Source organism: Octopus sinensis, linkage group LG5 (genome assembly GCF_006345805.1).
Source record: "Octopus sinensis linkage group LG5, ASM634580v1, whole genome shotgun sequence".
Classification (NCBI taxonomy): domain Eukaryota; kingdom Metazoa; phylum Mollusca; class Cephalopoda; order Octopoda; family Octopodidae; genus Octopus; species Octopus sinensis.
In genome coordinates, this window is record NC_043001.1 from 88,332,356 (window position 1) to 88,349,217 (window position 16,862).

The 16,862-nt window shown below is 36.6% G+C and overlaps 1 protein-coding gene across 41 annotated transcripts in view; it reads left to right on the forward strand.

Moving 5' to 3' along the window:
• Positions 1-240: 240 nt before the first annotated feature.
• The window catches only part of LOC115212079 (calcium/calmodulin-dependent protein kinase type II delta chain), a 429,066-nt gene continuing 412,444 nt past the window's right edge, over positions 241-16,862 (forward strand). For 16 of the 41 annotated variants that reach the window (XM_036502903.1, XM_036502902.1, XM_036502905.1 and 13 more), the window contains exon 1: positions 16,324-16,473. In XM_036502903.1, coding sequence (XP_036358796.1) covers positions 16,409-16,473 — 65 coding nt within the window. In that variant the 5' untranslated portion in view covers positions 16,324-16,408. Of the gene's footprint in view, positions 257-16,313; positions 16,474-16,862 lie in introns of those variants that run through there. The other 25 variants (XM_036502900.1, XM_036502892.1, XM_036502893.1 and 22 more) reach the window with 7 other exon arrangements.

Below are 16,862 nucleotides of genomic sequence, written 5' to 3' on the forward strand. Positions count from 1 at the left end.
CTATTGACTATATAGTGCAGTCGTCTTTCATTTCTGACTTCCTACAGAAACTTTCAATATTACTTATATGTATATGTATGTATGCATGTATGTATGTATGTATGTATGTATGTATGTATGTGTATGTATGTGTATGTATGTATGTATGTATATACATACACATGTGTTTGTGTGAGTGTGTGCATGTACACATACACATACACACTCACACACAAAACAAACGCAAAACAAACACACACACACACACACACACACATTTCTTTGTGTTCATAGTACAAGTCCAGGTAATGATATCTATTGTCATTTATCTATCTGTAGTCAATAAAGTAGCAAATTGACAGAACGATTAGAGTTTCAGACAAACTGCTCTTTGCATTCTATGTTCAAATCCTGCCAAGGTCTACTTAGCTTTTCATTCTCCTAAAACCAATAAAATATAATATCAGTGAGGAGCAATAAACTGGCAGAGTTATTACAGTGCTGGGCAAATTATTTGTAGTGGCTCTTTATATTCATTTACATTTTACTTGTTTCAGTCATTAGACCGTGGCCATGCTGAGGCATCATTTTAAGGTGTTTATTCAATTAAAATGATTCCAATAATTATTTGTTATTTTGTTTTAAAGTCTAGTACTTATTCTAGCAGACTTTTTGCTGAACCACTAAGTTATGGGGATGTAAACAGACCAACACTAGTTGTCAAGTAGTAGTGAGGAACATAAACACAAAGACACACACATATACTTATATAGATATGTGCTCTTTATCACTGACTTGCAGTAACACCTATACTGGCACAAGTAGTATTATCATATTTTCAATAGCTATTCTTATGTGATTGGCTTTTGGTAAAGGAGTGGGTTTGATATTGTTGCCTTCTTTTGAGCTTCTTGCTGTAATGTAGGCTCATCTGGAACCTTGGGCAGCTGGAGGTCAAATTGTTTTTTGAAAGCATCCAGCCTTGCTCCATGCAGATCTCTCAGATGTTTTGGCAAGGTATTAACTAGTTATGGGCTTTTGAATCTCAAACTATTGCAGTTCTCAGACCAGATGAGATAGCTGGGACCTTTGGAACCGTGTAGTGATGTCCAGTTCAAGAGCTGATATAGCTCTTAATGCCAAAGGTTGGTGTCAACCCCTCCAGGATTTTCCACACATGTATCACTGTGTGTGTGTGTGTGTGCATATATATGTATGTATCATCATCATCATCATCATGTATGTATGTATGTATGTATGTATGTATGTATGTATGTATGTATGCATGTATGTATGTACGTATGTATGTAAGTATATTGCATATACATATGTATATATATATATGTGTGTGTGTACATACATATATATATATATATTATAAAAGTGTGTGGGGGTATATATATATATATATATATATATATATATATATATATATATACATACAGACATACATGTATGGCTCTTTCATTGGCTTGTGAAGTTCCATGTTCATCAATAAGATGATGCAAGTGGTGGTGGTGGTTGTTTAACCACAAGTCAGCCCTGGCTGGGTAGATTTTTGAACAAAGACATTCAAGCCATGACCATCATGTCTTATTTCCAGGAATAGTATATCCAGACGCTATTATCCAGTGTGTCCATTTTTATTGGTAGAAATGTTGTCTGAAGAAGATTTAGTTATTTCTCAAAGCATGAGCAGCCATATAAAGGATTATTTTCTGGCATATTGTAGTGATGCTGATGATGGTGAGCATGTCAGTATAGTTGTGGTGGTAGTGGTCATGATGTTAGTGTTGTTGTATTGGAGGTAGCTGTGTTGATGTTTGTGTTAGTAATATGGCAGAGGTGGTAGCAGTGGTGATGGTGGTGCTGGTGTTGTTGTTGTTGCTGTTGGTGGTGGTGGTGGTGGTGGTGGTGGTGGTGGTGGTGGTGGTGTGGTGAGTGATGTTAGTGTTGTTGTGTTTGCAGTTGCAGTGGTGATGTTTATGGTGGTGGCAGTGGTGATGGTGGTGATGATGGTGGTGGTAGGGATTGATGGTTGCAATGTTGTGTTGACAGTAGTGGTGGTGATGTTTGTGTCAGTGATGTATAGGTGGTTAGTAGTGGTGGTGATGATGATGGCGGCGATGATGTTATTATGGTTGTGGTGGTGATGTTGGTGTTGTGCTAATTGTAGTAGCAGTGATGTCAGTCTTAGTGACTTATGTTTGATGCATTGGTGATGGTGGTGGTTGACGACAACTTTGTGGTGGTGATGGTGCTGGTGGTGGCAGTGGTGGTAATGTTAGTATTACTGTGTTGGCAGTAGTAGTGTTGATGTTTGTGTTAGTAAGTATCAGTGGTTGGTGATAGTGGATGATATACGGTAGTATTGGTGTGGTGATAGTAGTGGTACAAAGCGGTGTAGTATTGATATGTTGCTTGTAGTGATGGTTATGGTGGTGGTGGTGGTGGTGGTGGTGGTGGTGGTGGTGGTGATGGTGGTGGTGGTGGTGATGCACTAGTTGTAGTTGTGGTTGTGGTGCAGTACTGGTAAGGGTGGTGAGGGGCGATGGCGTTGTTGGTTGGTGGCAGCATTGGGCCACACCCATGACACTTGTGTCATCACTGTACAAAAAAAAAAAAAACTACAATCAATAGAGATCAATAATGATCAATATAGAATAATCTGCAATAAAATGTAGGTAAAACAATAAAGTGTCTAAAATACAAGTAAAATAAATAAATAAATATAATTTATAGCTTTCCTTTTTATGATGATTAATCAAATTTACGAAATATTGAACTTATACATATTTGGGTACAGTTGTAAATGGCAATGCAATGGGGTAGGTGTTGTTGAGCCTTAGATTAGCTCAGATTGAGTAGATTTATTATAAAAATGCAACCCATCTGTGACCACCTCATCATTTTCCTATGCACAGAGAATCCAAGACCACATTGTCGAAAATGTGTCATTTCCTAAGATGATAGTGAGTGGTTTGAGGGATAGCTGGTTGCTATTTCTAGCTGTTTTATTGACCTTGTAGGGGCTTTTTCATTACCTAGTCGTAGTAGTGGGGGTGGTGGTGGTAGCAATCATGGTGGTGTGTGGTAGTGGAGGTGGCGTCAGCAGTAGCAGTGGTGGCGATGGTGGTGGTGATGGCAGTGGTGGTGATGGTGGTGGTGGTAGTGGTGGTAGTGGTGGCAGTGGTGGCGATGGTGATGGTGGTGGTGGTGGTGGTGGTGGTGGTGGTGGTAGATGTAATAGTGGTGGTGGTGCCTGTGTGGTAGTAGTGATGTATGTCAGGAATAATGTTGTTGTGTTACCTCATGCCAGCCTTCATCCAGCTGACCTATTATAGTACAGAGCTCCGCAAACAGTATGCTGCAGCCCACTAGTGTGCCACAAGACAATGCTAGGTGTGCTGCTGTGTAACCTGAATATAACTTTTGTTTTCCTACACTTTTAGTTATATTTTTAGTTCAGGTGTGCCACCAAATTCTGGAAAGAATATAAGTGTACTGCAAGTGAAAAAAGGTTGTGGAGCACTGCTGTAGTATACAGAAAGTCAGTCAAATAATGAGGAGAATCACAAGTCCATTGCTCTAAACATATCATGTCTCTAGCTAGTTGGGATATCATAAAACACACCACTAAAATTCTAAATACTCTTTACTCTTTACTTGTTTCAGTCATGTGACTGTGGCCATGTTGGAGCACTGCCTTTAGTCGAGCAAATCGACCCAGGACTTATTCTTTGTAAGCCTAGTACTTATTCTATCAGTCTCTTTTGCCAAACCGCTAAGTTATTGCGATGTAAATACACCAGCATCAGTTGTCAAGTGATGTTGGGGGGACAAACACTGACACAAAACATACGTACACACACACACACATATATATATATATATACATACATATATAAATACATATATATGACGGGCTTCTTTCAGTTTCTGTCTATCAAATCCACTCACAAGGCTTTGGTTGGCCCGAGGCTATAGTAGAAGACACTTGCCCAAGGTGCCACGCAGTAGGACTGAACCCAGAACCATGTAGTTTGTAAGCAAGCTACTTACCACACAGCCAGAGAGAAATAAGCAGAAATAAAAGTATAATGCACGTAAGGTCCAAGTTTTGTCTATCTAATAAAAAAGAAATGACAAAGGAATAAATGATTATCTTAGAACTTCATTAGCTTACATCTGTTTCTGCTATAAGATGCAGTGGACTCATAATAGGGAGCATGAATAACACTATAGCTTGAGCATCCAATAAAGCTATATAGTGTTACTCATGCACTCAGCTATGAGTCTACTGCATCTTATAACAGAAATAGCTGTAAGCTAATGAAGTTCTAAGACAATCATTTATTCCTTTGTCATCTCTCTTATCTATATATATAAAGCAGGTTTGGTAGCCTTCAACTAACACTATCTCCTCCAAGACCCTGCAGCGCAAGTTGACCAAAATTGAGAGTATGATAGAAGAAGACTTGCTCTTTATTCTGTAGAAGATAAAATTCAAGTCGGACCATGTTAAGACCAAAAATTATTTACATCAAAAAGGTGTAAAAAATCACTATATTTCACGATTTTCTGACTGCTGTGTTGCCATTTTTCGGTGTATTTCAACCAGAAAAATGTTCACTTAAAAAGAATAATAAGCTACATAATGCAAAATTTTTACTTTTCAAAAATTCCAATTCTAAAGAGTCGAAATAAACCCAAGCAATGCTGGGCGATACTGCTAGTATCTAATAAAATACAGGTACTATAAATGTAATAAAATAAAACACTCTACTGTATTTTGAAAGGCTATGATCCATTTTAAATTCAGTACAGACCTTCTTTTAATTAACTTAATTAGCATGATTTCTCTTGACTCTAATTAACAACTGGTTGCTTGGGAGTTTTGGTTATTTGAGTTTGGGATGAGTGGGAGTTTACTGCATCTGGAAGTGATTGTACCTATAATGGCAGGGTCAGTGAGGGCTGGAACTTGTTGCAACATCGACATCTAGCATTTCATTTTGGTACATTTTGTCTTATTATGTAGGTGACTGGTAAATGTCATCTGTATGCAAACTGTAATGACAACAATTTCACTGTTATATGTTCTTTGTAGTTCATTGTGCTGATAAATAATCCAATTAATGTAATGTTAGTACTGTGGTATTGTGGTTAATTTCTGTTGGGCAAATTAGGTACCTTTGAAACGTTGCTGGTGATGGTATCAATGTGTGCTGTTGTTATTGTTGATTGATTAATCAGAGCAAAGACCGAATGTCTTCCGACCATGACCAGCCTATCTTTCTTCTCGGACACTTTATATCAAGAAATACATTACTATAGTTTCTGGCAAGTTGAATTTTTCAGACCAAAATTTACAGCTAAAAAAGGTAGGTTGACTTATACACCAGATGGCTTTGGAAGACCAAATATTCTGTGCAAAATGCAACAGGATTTGGAAAGATAGTAACCCTCTCTCTCTTTGGGAGAGGCACAAGCACCTACACGCACATATGCACACACGGCAGTAACTTCCACCTACCGAATTCAATCACAAAGCTCCGGTCGGCTCGGGGCTATAGTGGAAGACACCTACTCAAAGTGCCACGCAGTGGGACTGAACCCGAAACCATATAGCTAGGAAGCAAGCTCCCTAACCACACAGCCATGCCCGAATATTTGAAAACCTACACTACCTGTTTACAATATATACTACATTTACCTGTATCTTTCTTATAATATGACACTTGGGGATGATCGCGGGGAGATTCAGTTTCTGTTTCCAGTAATTCAGTGACCATGTAAAATTCCCTTGAATAACTTGAAAAACTAGAAACTGTGTCTGACTGCTTAGAAAGCAGCCATACTGGCTGCTACACCACAAACACTGACTGTTGGTGGTGGTCGACTTTGCCTTTCATCCTTTCGGGGTCGATAAATTAAGTACCAGTTGCGTACTGGGGTCGATATAATCGACTTAATCCATTTGTCTGTCCTTGTTTGTCCTCTTTGTATTTAGCCCCTTGTGGGTAGTAAAGAAATAGGTATTGATGTTGCTATTACTTATTCTTGAATAAAATTTTACCAAGTAGATACAGGATGAAAGATATTTCAGCTGTGAAGTAAAATTTATCACTGACTACCTTTTTTTAAAATATAACAGGCACTGGTATGGCCAGGTGGTAAGAAGCTTGGTCCCCAAACGCTTGGCCTTGAGTTTGGTCCTACTGCCTTGTACACCATTTGTGTAAAAATATAACATGCTTCAAATGATATCAGCAAACAACCAAACACTGGTATTTCAGATTGATTTCACTTCTTCAAAGTTAGACATAACAGTAGTCCTTTGCTCTTTTCTAGAAATCAACAAAACAACCAAACCATTTGCTGCTATGTGCTAAGACTTACCAATGCGCCTAGCCTTGATCCTCTCTCCCTGTTCTCTCTTTATCTACCTTCTTCCTTGAGGCTATCCCCTCACATCTCATCTCTACCATATATTCTCCTTTTCTTGCAGGGGTAACCATGTATCTCCTCTACAGCAAGTCACCTGTTTCTGTCCCTTTATCATACTTTAGCCTTTCGACACCTGGAATAAAGCCACTTCCCTCAATACTCAACCCCCTACTCAGTCAAGTGGTCTTTTCTTATAAGTTATTTGGGGATTTCCTTAATACTCATATAATGTAAAAAGGACCCATTACACTCTGTAAAGCAGCTGACATTAGAAAGAGCATTCAGCCACAGAAACCATGCCAAAGTAGACATTAAAGCTTAGCACAGTCCTCCAGCTCATTGGATCCAATCAAACCATCTAACTCATGGATATGGATGCTAAGCAATAATGGTGGTGGTGGTGGTGGTGATGGCAGTGGTAATATATGCACATACATACATACATACGAACACGTGTGTGTGTGTGCACGCACATGTGTGCATATATTGTATACACCCCTATATATTACATATACCCCTCTTGCATAGACATCTCCCAACCATTTCAACCCTTCAACTTCAGTTTTTCTCATGATGAAGAAAAGGACAAAAATATTATATTCTAACACTTAACATGGTATACAAACTTTTCACTCTTCTGGAATTTATATCGACTAATTTTTACTGATGCAGATAATCCTCTATCCCCATGAAATCCTAAAGGCCATTTGGAAATTATTATCATAACAAGTAATAATAGGGTTTATAAAATGCTTAAATCATTTATAAAAATTTTGTACTAAATGAAATACTGATATTTGTATTTCGTAGTCCTTTTACTATGGAAATCAGATAGAACACTCAAAGTTTCATTTTGCTTAAATTCAGAAAGCCTGTTAATATACCAATTTATATTTTGTTGAAGAATATCATGTTTGAACTATTTTTTGTTGATATATGTCAAGTTTTATTGAGGTAACATAACTGGCAGAAAATACCAATTTTATTTTTGGTAGATATTTAACATCATTTCTGAAATAACCATGAAATTAATTTTGCAGTTAAAGGGTTAATAATTCATTATTATTGAATTTGAATTTAGTTAAAATCTCAACAATATTGGAAATTAACATGCCAAATTGATTGAGAAATTTTCTCATGATTGAATATTTTTGTTCTTTAAACATTACCATTGTTGTTGAATACTAACCATCTTAAAATATAAATATATATAATTATTTTCACAAATATCAGGTCAATATTTTATGAGCAACAGCAGGTATTTTGCCACTCCTGCTAGCTTGCATGTATTGAGTCCTTCTGGTTTCACGCCAATAAAAACTGAAGCAGGAGAACTATTTGACAGTTATTCAAAAGAATTTGAGCATAGTCAATGTGATATCACATATGACACATGAGATTGTTGGTGATGAAACATTTGAAAATATTCTTATTGCTATATCTTTTATCATTTACTTGTTTCATTCATTGGACTCAAATAAATCAACTGCAGTAATTTTTAAGTCTGGCACCTATCATATCAGTGTCTTTTGCTAAACAGCTAAGTTATAAGGATGTTAACAAACCAACACCTGTTGTCAAGTTGTGGGTGTCAAGGACAAATACAGACACAAAGATACCCACATACACACAAAGGCTTTCACATAGTTTCTATCTACCAAATTCACTCACAAGGCATTGGATGCCCTGGGGCTATAGTAGAAGATACTTGCCCAAGGTGTTGCAATGGGATTGAATTTGAAACCAATGGTTGCAATGCAAACTTCTTAACAATACAGCCATTCCTATAAACAATGTTCTTTACTTGTTTATTTAAATAATTGATTTACTGTACACAATATCGATTATTTTAAAATTTTATTTCAAATATATTCATCACTATAAAGTAGACACAGAAAAATCTACTGTATTTTTATAACTAAAGAAGGTAAGTGTGTTCTTAAGGAAAGAATTTGAAGAACAAAAGTAGCCAATGATGAAAATATTTCACGATTAATTTGGTTATACTAAAATTCAATATTGCCAACATTTCTGAAAGATTACTATTTTATTGCTGAATTTGAATCTGGTGGTAACAGATATATGAATAAGTAACAACCCAATGAATAGTTGTTAAATTTTTTTCCATCTCATCACATCATCATTTGATGTCCATTGGCATGGGTTAGGCACAAATATTTGTAGATCCTCATGACTTTAGAATATGAAGCTGTCAATATATAAATAAGGCTGCCTACATATAATATAGGGAAAACCTTTGATTTAGATCTTCATCAAAAGCAATCAAAGTTATGAGAATTAGATTAATATTGCAATGAGAGGTCCATGAACTTTTTTAAGCTCTCGCATATAAACATGTAATATTACATTTTCTTAGAGATACTTAAAGCTAAAATTAAGAGATTAAAAGGCCATCAAAAGGTCATTTCACTCAACCCTGAAGACCCTCTGTTATTCCTTGGGTTTATTATCCCAAAACATAAAACCTGGATTACCATCTACTTTGTCCTACAAACCCATTTCCATCACTGGAGACATGGTTTTGTTTAAATATATAATAAATAGTTTTATTTGTTTTAATCATGCTAGTTTCTTTTATCTTTAAAGTACACATTTATTAAATGAAAAATCATAACATTTTTTTGGCAGGTTTTGAACACACTCTATTAATAGTAACTTTTCAGATAGACAGACAAATATTCTTCAATGCAGTTGAACAGCCAATCCCAACCAGCTGAGATTCACAGTACAGGTTTATTGGTTGTACTACTCACCCTTTTGAACACTGAATACAAAATGTGACTCATGAGACCTCTGTTTGGGTGATTTTCCTGAGCCTCCATCTCCCCCTTGTACACCAATTCATCACAGGGTTACCTATTTATAGCTGAGTGGGTTGGAGTCATATGAAATGAAGTGCTTTACTCAAGAACACTACGCACAGCCAATGTGGGATTTGAAATCACTACTGCAAGATTGTGAGTGCAACACCCTAACCACTAGGTCACAAGATGTCGCTAGCCGTTCAAGAATTTGGACCTGGAGATCTCCATTTCCAGTGACTTTGAGGGCCACCTACCAGTGGTGTCGGGCATCAACGAAGAGCCCTCGACTACAAGATGACCAAAGTTTTTTTTTTCCAAGGTCTGGGGGTCTCCTGCCCCTAAGCCCAAGACCATCACCTAATCACCCTTACCCGTCTTGTTGCTTAACAACAACAACAAGATGTCACTAACTCTTCACACACACAACTTCTAAGTCAGAGACTTCAACTCCAGAATACTTGGCTGAAGTTTCTGTCCATTCATCATCAATACTGTGTAATAAACATTAATAACTGTGTACGGTATTATCATGAAACTCATCATCATTTAACATTTGCTTTCCATGCTGGCATGGATTGGATGGTTTGACATGGAGATGGCTAGCAGGGAGCTGTCCAGACTCCAATTGTCTGTTTTGACATGGTTTTTTATGGCTGAATGCCCTTCCTAATGCCAACCATATAGCAGAGTGTGCTGAGTGTTTTGTTGTCATCTTCATCATCATTGTCATCATTTAACATCTACATTTTTATGCTAAAAAAGGTCAAATGGAATTTATTGAGGTAGATTTTTCTATAACCAGATGCTCTTCCTGACACCAATATTCATCTGTTTCAAAGTAAGGTAACATTTCACCATAACCAGACAAGTTTTTCATGGAAGACTGGAAACAACCAGCATCACTATATAGGTGCAGGCATGGCTGTGTGGTAAGAAGTTTGCTTCCCAGCCACATGGTTCAGAGTTCAGCCCTAGTGCATGGCACCTTGGGCAAGTGTTTTCTACTATAGCTCCAGGCTGTCCAAATATTTGTTAGTGAATTTGATAGACAGAAACTGAAAGAAGTCCATTGTGTGTGTGTGTGTGTGTGTGTGTATGTATGTATGTATGTATGTATGTATGTATGTATGTATGTATGTATGTATGTATATGTATGTATGTATGTATGTATATATATATATATATATATATATATATATATATATATATGTGAAATAGAAAGATGAATAATCTTGTAGTAGATTAATCAAAAGTTTATTTGTTTTTGCCCCGCCTCTGTTCTGTTTTTGTTTTTCCAACGGATTTCCTATTTTCTTCCTGAAGAGAAGACACAATATGGTCCCATTATTCAATCGGATTTTGGTAATTTGTGCCTTTCGAAACACATGTAGAATGAAATAAAACGATTTCCGTTCAATCTGCGTTCAGCTCCATTTCTTCAATTCACCAATAATATTATATATATATATATATATGTATATATATATGTATATATATTATATATATATATATATATATATATTCCTGAGTGCCATACTAATACAATTGTTTGTTTGTATTCCACCTGCCTTCATCTTTTGTTTATTTTCATAAAGCTTCCCGTTATATATATATATATATGGGGAGAGTTCACAAAAAAAACAAAAGATGAAGACGGGTGGTATACAAAACAAACAGAAGAATTAGTATAACACTCAGGAATAGAAAAAGTCTTTTATGTTTCAAGCCTATGCTCTTCTACAGAAAGAGACACAGAAAAAACAAGGAGAGAAAAAAAAAGGAGAGAAATATATACATATATATATATATGATAGGCTTCTTTCAGTTTCTGTCTAACAAACTACTTACGAAGTTTCGGTCAGCTCAGGACTTTAGTGGAAGATACTTACTCAAGGTGTTGTGCAACAGAGTTGAGCCCAAGACCACATGTTTAAGAAGCTAGCTTCTTAATACCACATAGCCACATCTATACTTATATATAAGTGTTTAGATTTAAAAATAAATGCCTATATTTTATCATTTCCATGTTATACATTTGTATTTACTGCTGCTTTAAAATGCTTGTATTTCTAGTAATCCCTAATGAAGCAGAATTGAAACATACACAATGTATTTGTTCTTCAGAGATATACTTCATAACATAACATCCAATTTTTTTTTTTACATGTTTAACATGTCAAAGCCATTTTATCAGAAACAAACGTCATTGCAGAGACAACTATTGAACCACAGCAGGTGAGATAAACATTAGACATGCTTTGTCCCATATAAAAACTGCTGGAGCTACTTAAAGATATTGCAAGCTCTTCACATGGTGTTGACTAAAAATATTGCAACATTGGAAACACTCATGTATCTTCAGTAGGTATCTTAGAATCACAAGCATTTCTCCCCAGGACTGAATAAGGCTTCACCCACAGATGGTTTCCACCTTTGGTCTCTTGTCAACTACAGTCACCATGAACTGGTTTCAGCTTCCATGGCTATCTCCTTGGTTGTTTTCTTCAGTTGTTGGGGTTCTAAACCAATATTCATCAAGGAATAGCACACCAGTCTTGCTGGAATGGAGACTGAGTTCAGCCAACTTCAGTAAGGAATAAGGCAGAGTGCTATCGTTTGACAAGAATTTCATCAGTTGGAATCATATCAGGAAAAAGTTATATAGTCAGAACCTGAACAAACAATGACAATATTGAGAATTTATCTCAAAGAAAACAGCCTCATCTAACAGATGGATCAAACCACAATAGAAAAAAAAACTCATAACAGGTGAAGAATGTAAACAGAGAAAATAGAATAATGATTATTTGGTGTTTAGTGTATTTGCCTGAAGAACAAACAAATGAGACTTATTAGTATGTTGAGTATCTTATTTGTTGTAAACTGAAATTTAGCTCCAGCCAAGTTGAAAACCTATTTTTTTAAATGAAATTCTCAGTTTCTAACTGAAATCCCTAGACTATTTTAAACAAATAATGGAAAACCTTCTGAAAGAAAATAATTTCTGATGCTACTTTTATTCCAAAGAACTACTGTCATTTTGCTAAACAGGTTTTACTCAATACTAAACTTATCCTTAAACAGAACCAACCATAATCAAACTCTTTCTTCTCATTGGTGTTGAAAAATTCCATGATAAAGATGCAATATTGAGAGTAAATGATGATGCACTCTCATTTAGCACAATAAGATGAAATGTTAAGAATTTATGTGAAAATGTAAAAGAACAGATCTTTACAAGTTTGAAACGCCCCATGCCATGACTTAATAAATGAATGGAAGTACTGACACAACAAATCACACATAGTTTCTTTGTTAGTGCATTTTCCAGATATTTCTGATGATGTACAAAATTTAGATGGACATTAACTACATTGTATTGACACTAGGGAAGAAACCCCTGGAGAGGCTATTTTCAATAGCATTGATGATTTTCCTGTTAAAGTTGGATATGCACTTCACAGTCTAATGGTGGGATTGTGACAATGATAGGTATTCAGTCAATAATAGTGATGCATGTGAAACACATTTCTCTCACAAATCAAAGTACTTAATGTATGTGAGTTGTTGAAACACCAGAAGCTGTGTTTTTCATCTGAGAAAAATCCCTTTATAAATAATGTATTGCATTAAAAAACACAATAAACTTCAGAGCTAGGTGAAACAAAATCACACCAGAAGTGACTGGCAGAGCAACAGATAGATATTTTGCGGTTATTGTGGCTTATTAATGTCACATACTCATGTCACTTTCAAAACAAAATCATATCAGCTATCGGAGGCTGCAACAAAAGCAAAATACATATCTGTTGCTCCTGTGGTCACTTCCAGGGTGATTTTGCTTCTCCTAGTTCTGCAGTATTTCGTGTTCTTTAACGCAATATGTCTAAAAAGGGATTTTTCCCTGGATGAAAATTACAGATTCTGGCATTTCATCAACACATGGACATTAAATGTGTTGTATTGATAGAGTTTATACTTTAGAACTCCTTCCACTGCATTTCTCTTATATCTTTTAATCCTCATTGCACTATTCACAGGGAAGCATTGATTGCAAAAAAATGTAAGTTCATGAAAGGAAAGCAATAAAACTCAGTAAAATGTTTGATCACGTTAAAAAATATATCAAACATGCAAAAATGTATTCAAAACAATCCTGTATGTTTCTGTATGGTACAGAAACAATTACAACAAATCATTAAAGATGTGTTAAAGGATTTGTCTTATTATTATTTGGAATATATATACATATATATATATATATATATATATATATATATATATATATATACATACAGGGTATAGATGGTATGTGTTCGCATGATGCCTGTCTTAAGAAAAATTTAAAAAGTGTAATTATCTTTTGAGACATATTTGCCAAATTTGGGTCAGTTTGTCTTCATGACATGTTCTGTTGAGCTCACTGAATGAACCCACCTCTGGCCTTGATGACAGCCTCCAGGCGATCTCAGAACTGGCCACAGACTTTTGTCACTATCTCCTGTTTAAATTCCTGATGGCCTGATAATCCTTGCTCTCAGCTTGTCCTTCATATTGCATCTGGATTTGTTGGTCTCTCATTCCACCACACTCCACATAAAGAAGTTGAGGAGATTACCGTCAGCCAAGTTGGGAGGCTAAATGTCAGGTGGTGTATGATCAAATAAATTCTCTGGCAGTCAGGCCTGGGTCTTCTGGCTGGTGTGGCAGGGTGCAGAACCTTGCTGCCACACTTATGACCTCTTTGCAGCTATCCAGTCAATTCAGGGATTCACCACCTTGCCTAGAACATGGATGAAGCTGTTGGTGTTCAGCCTGAGGCTTTCAGGGAAGAAGTGGGGCGTATGATGTCAGCTTCACTGCTAACAACACCGAAGACCATGATTGTCACTGGAAATTTCATCTGCATGACTCTGAGCATGTCCTTGGATGAGACAGCATGCCACCTATTGTTCTGGCTAGTTGATCATCTGGTCTTGGCAGAAATTCTTCTTGTCGGAGAAGAACCACAGCATGTCTGGCTCCAACAGGTGTTTTAACTTGTTAATCAGATTCTTTCCTGCATCACACCCTGGACAGAAATTGTTCCTTCTTCATCTGGTATGAAAAGTAGTAAATGTCCTCATGTATCACCAGCCCAATGAGCTTTTCATCCACACCTTTCTCCTGTGCAATAGCATATATTGACTTGCTGGGATCATTGTTGATGATCTCCTGGATTTCATTGATGAATTCTGGCATTTTTATGGTGTCAGATCATTGAAAATGGGTTTTCCTTTCTGCTGTCACCTTGTTGAAGACTGGATCTTCCAGCTCCTTTCTAACCTTTCCCGCCATCCTTCTGCTGATGTTGGGGGAAGTCTGAATATCCTTGTTTATCTTTCCAGTGGAGATTCCAAGAAGGATTCCATATTTCTTCTACAAATAATGGAATGTGGGGGGTTAACATTTTCTATTGTCAATTATTCTGCAAAGAAAAAAAAAGGTAAAAATGGTTGTTGTTTTTAAGAAGAAAAAGACCAACAACAAAAGTAAAGAGAAATATGCTTAAGATTAGCAGCTGAAAATTGTGAATGAATACCATCATATATATATATATATATATGTGTGTGTAAATATGTATGTATGTATGTATGTATGTGTGTGTGTGAAAAGGATCAAATCCATCCTGAGCCATGGGCTCACAAGGCTAGTTTCACAGATTCTGTGGTGCATATATATCCACCCACCTTCATTGCAGGTTATTCATTTTTGCCAGCTGAGTGGACTGGAGCAATGTGAAATGAAGTTTTTTGCTTAAGAAGACAATACTTCACCTGGTCCAGAAATTGAAATCTGAATCTTACAATCATGAGTGCAACACTCTAACCACTAAGCCACATGTCTCCACACACATACACACACATATATAAAAGGTATGGATGCACCCAGGGCATGACAATTTCACCATTCAGGTTTTGGCTCTTATTGTTAATCACAGTAAACTCCCACTGTTGTGTGATCCCAAAGCTTTATGCAATCTGAGGAGGGCTATAATATAAATAAAGAGCACACCAATAATGAGAGAAAAGAATGTGGTCTTGAACTTAGTATTCCTTGCTCTTTTCTCTCATATAAATATATATATTAACTGAAATGTACAGTTAGGTGGCCAGATTTTAGGGGTGGTGTGGTCTCAAAAATTATCTAACAGCCATGACTGGGTTCCTCTGCTTGTGTGGCATGGTGCAGAATCCTGTTGTTAGACATAGGGTCTTCCAGTAGCCACCCTCTTCACTCAGGGCAGCACTACCTCCTCCAGGCACTCGATGTAGGCCTTTGTGTCGAGTTTGAGGCCACATGGGAAGATGAATGGAGGCATAACATCGCCATCACTAGTGATCACTCCAAACACTGGATGTTTGATTTTTATCACTCTTGGTACATGTCCTCGGATTGACACTCAAACCCTCTGAAATGTTCGTATTGAAGCGAATGCCAAGCATTACGTGTTGTTTCCAAGTTTTTAGCATAGTGAATTGTGTCATGGTGCTGCTTTGCTCAAAGACGGTGCCAAACTGACCCTACTAAACTGTTTAGTCGAGAAAATCAAAAACAAGGCACATGCACGAAATTAAAAATATAAAATCATCGTTTATAGGCATGTATGTGCCTGTATATCTACACCAATCAATCTACGTACGCATATATATATATATATATATATATATATATATATATATATATATATAATAAGCAGATAGGATAGGTAAGACAGGCATGCAAAATAAGAGATAGACAGATAGATAGGAAGATAATATACAGACACACACACACATATATATATATATATATATATAAGCTGATAGATAAATGTTAATCGAAAAGCAAAAGAAAAACCAAGAAGGGAGAGAAACTGATGAATTCTACAATAATTGTGAAGTAAAAGAGGCTGAAATGAGGAAGAGGAGGAGGAAAAAGAAGGAAGGAGATGGAGGGGAGGGGGGATTAGGAAGTAATATTGCACATGTTATGTTAGCGGCGGCACGCGACGACGAAAACGAGATCTCGTCACGCCGCCGCCGCTGCCAGAGTCCGTCCAACGAGATCACACGAGACTAGTCTTGCTTCCCCCCTCCCTCGCCCCACACAGCTCAGGCATTTACTTATTCAACATGGCTACGACTGCATCGTTATCGAAATTCAACGAGATTTATGAACTGAAAGAAGAACTTGGCAAGTATGTACATCTGTCTTGTTTCCCATTCACTTTAGAGGCTTTATTATTATATTTCAATGAAAAATTTGCCTCTCCAATAACCGTATATGTATGAATATCTCAGCACACATCTCTCGCTCCAGACCTGTCGTCTGTATTCAGTTTGGATTGTCATCTTTCGCAGTCCCACCTCCCCTTCACCCCCTCTCTATTCTCTTATACTTTCTCTCTCTTTTGCTCGTTCACTCGCTACTATTTCTACCGTTTTATTCTCGTTTAATTTCTCTCATCGATCTTATGTATTATCTTTTCCTTTATTGATTTGCCTTCTCCCTTTTACTTAACCATATATATATATATATATATATATATATCTATATATATATATATATATTATATATATATTGTGT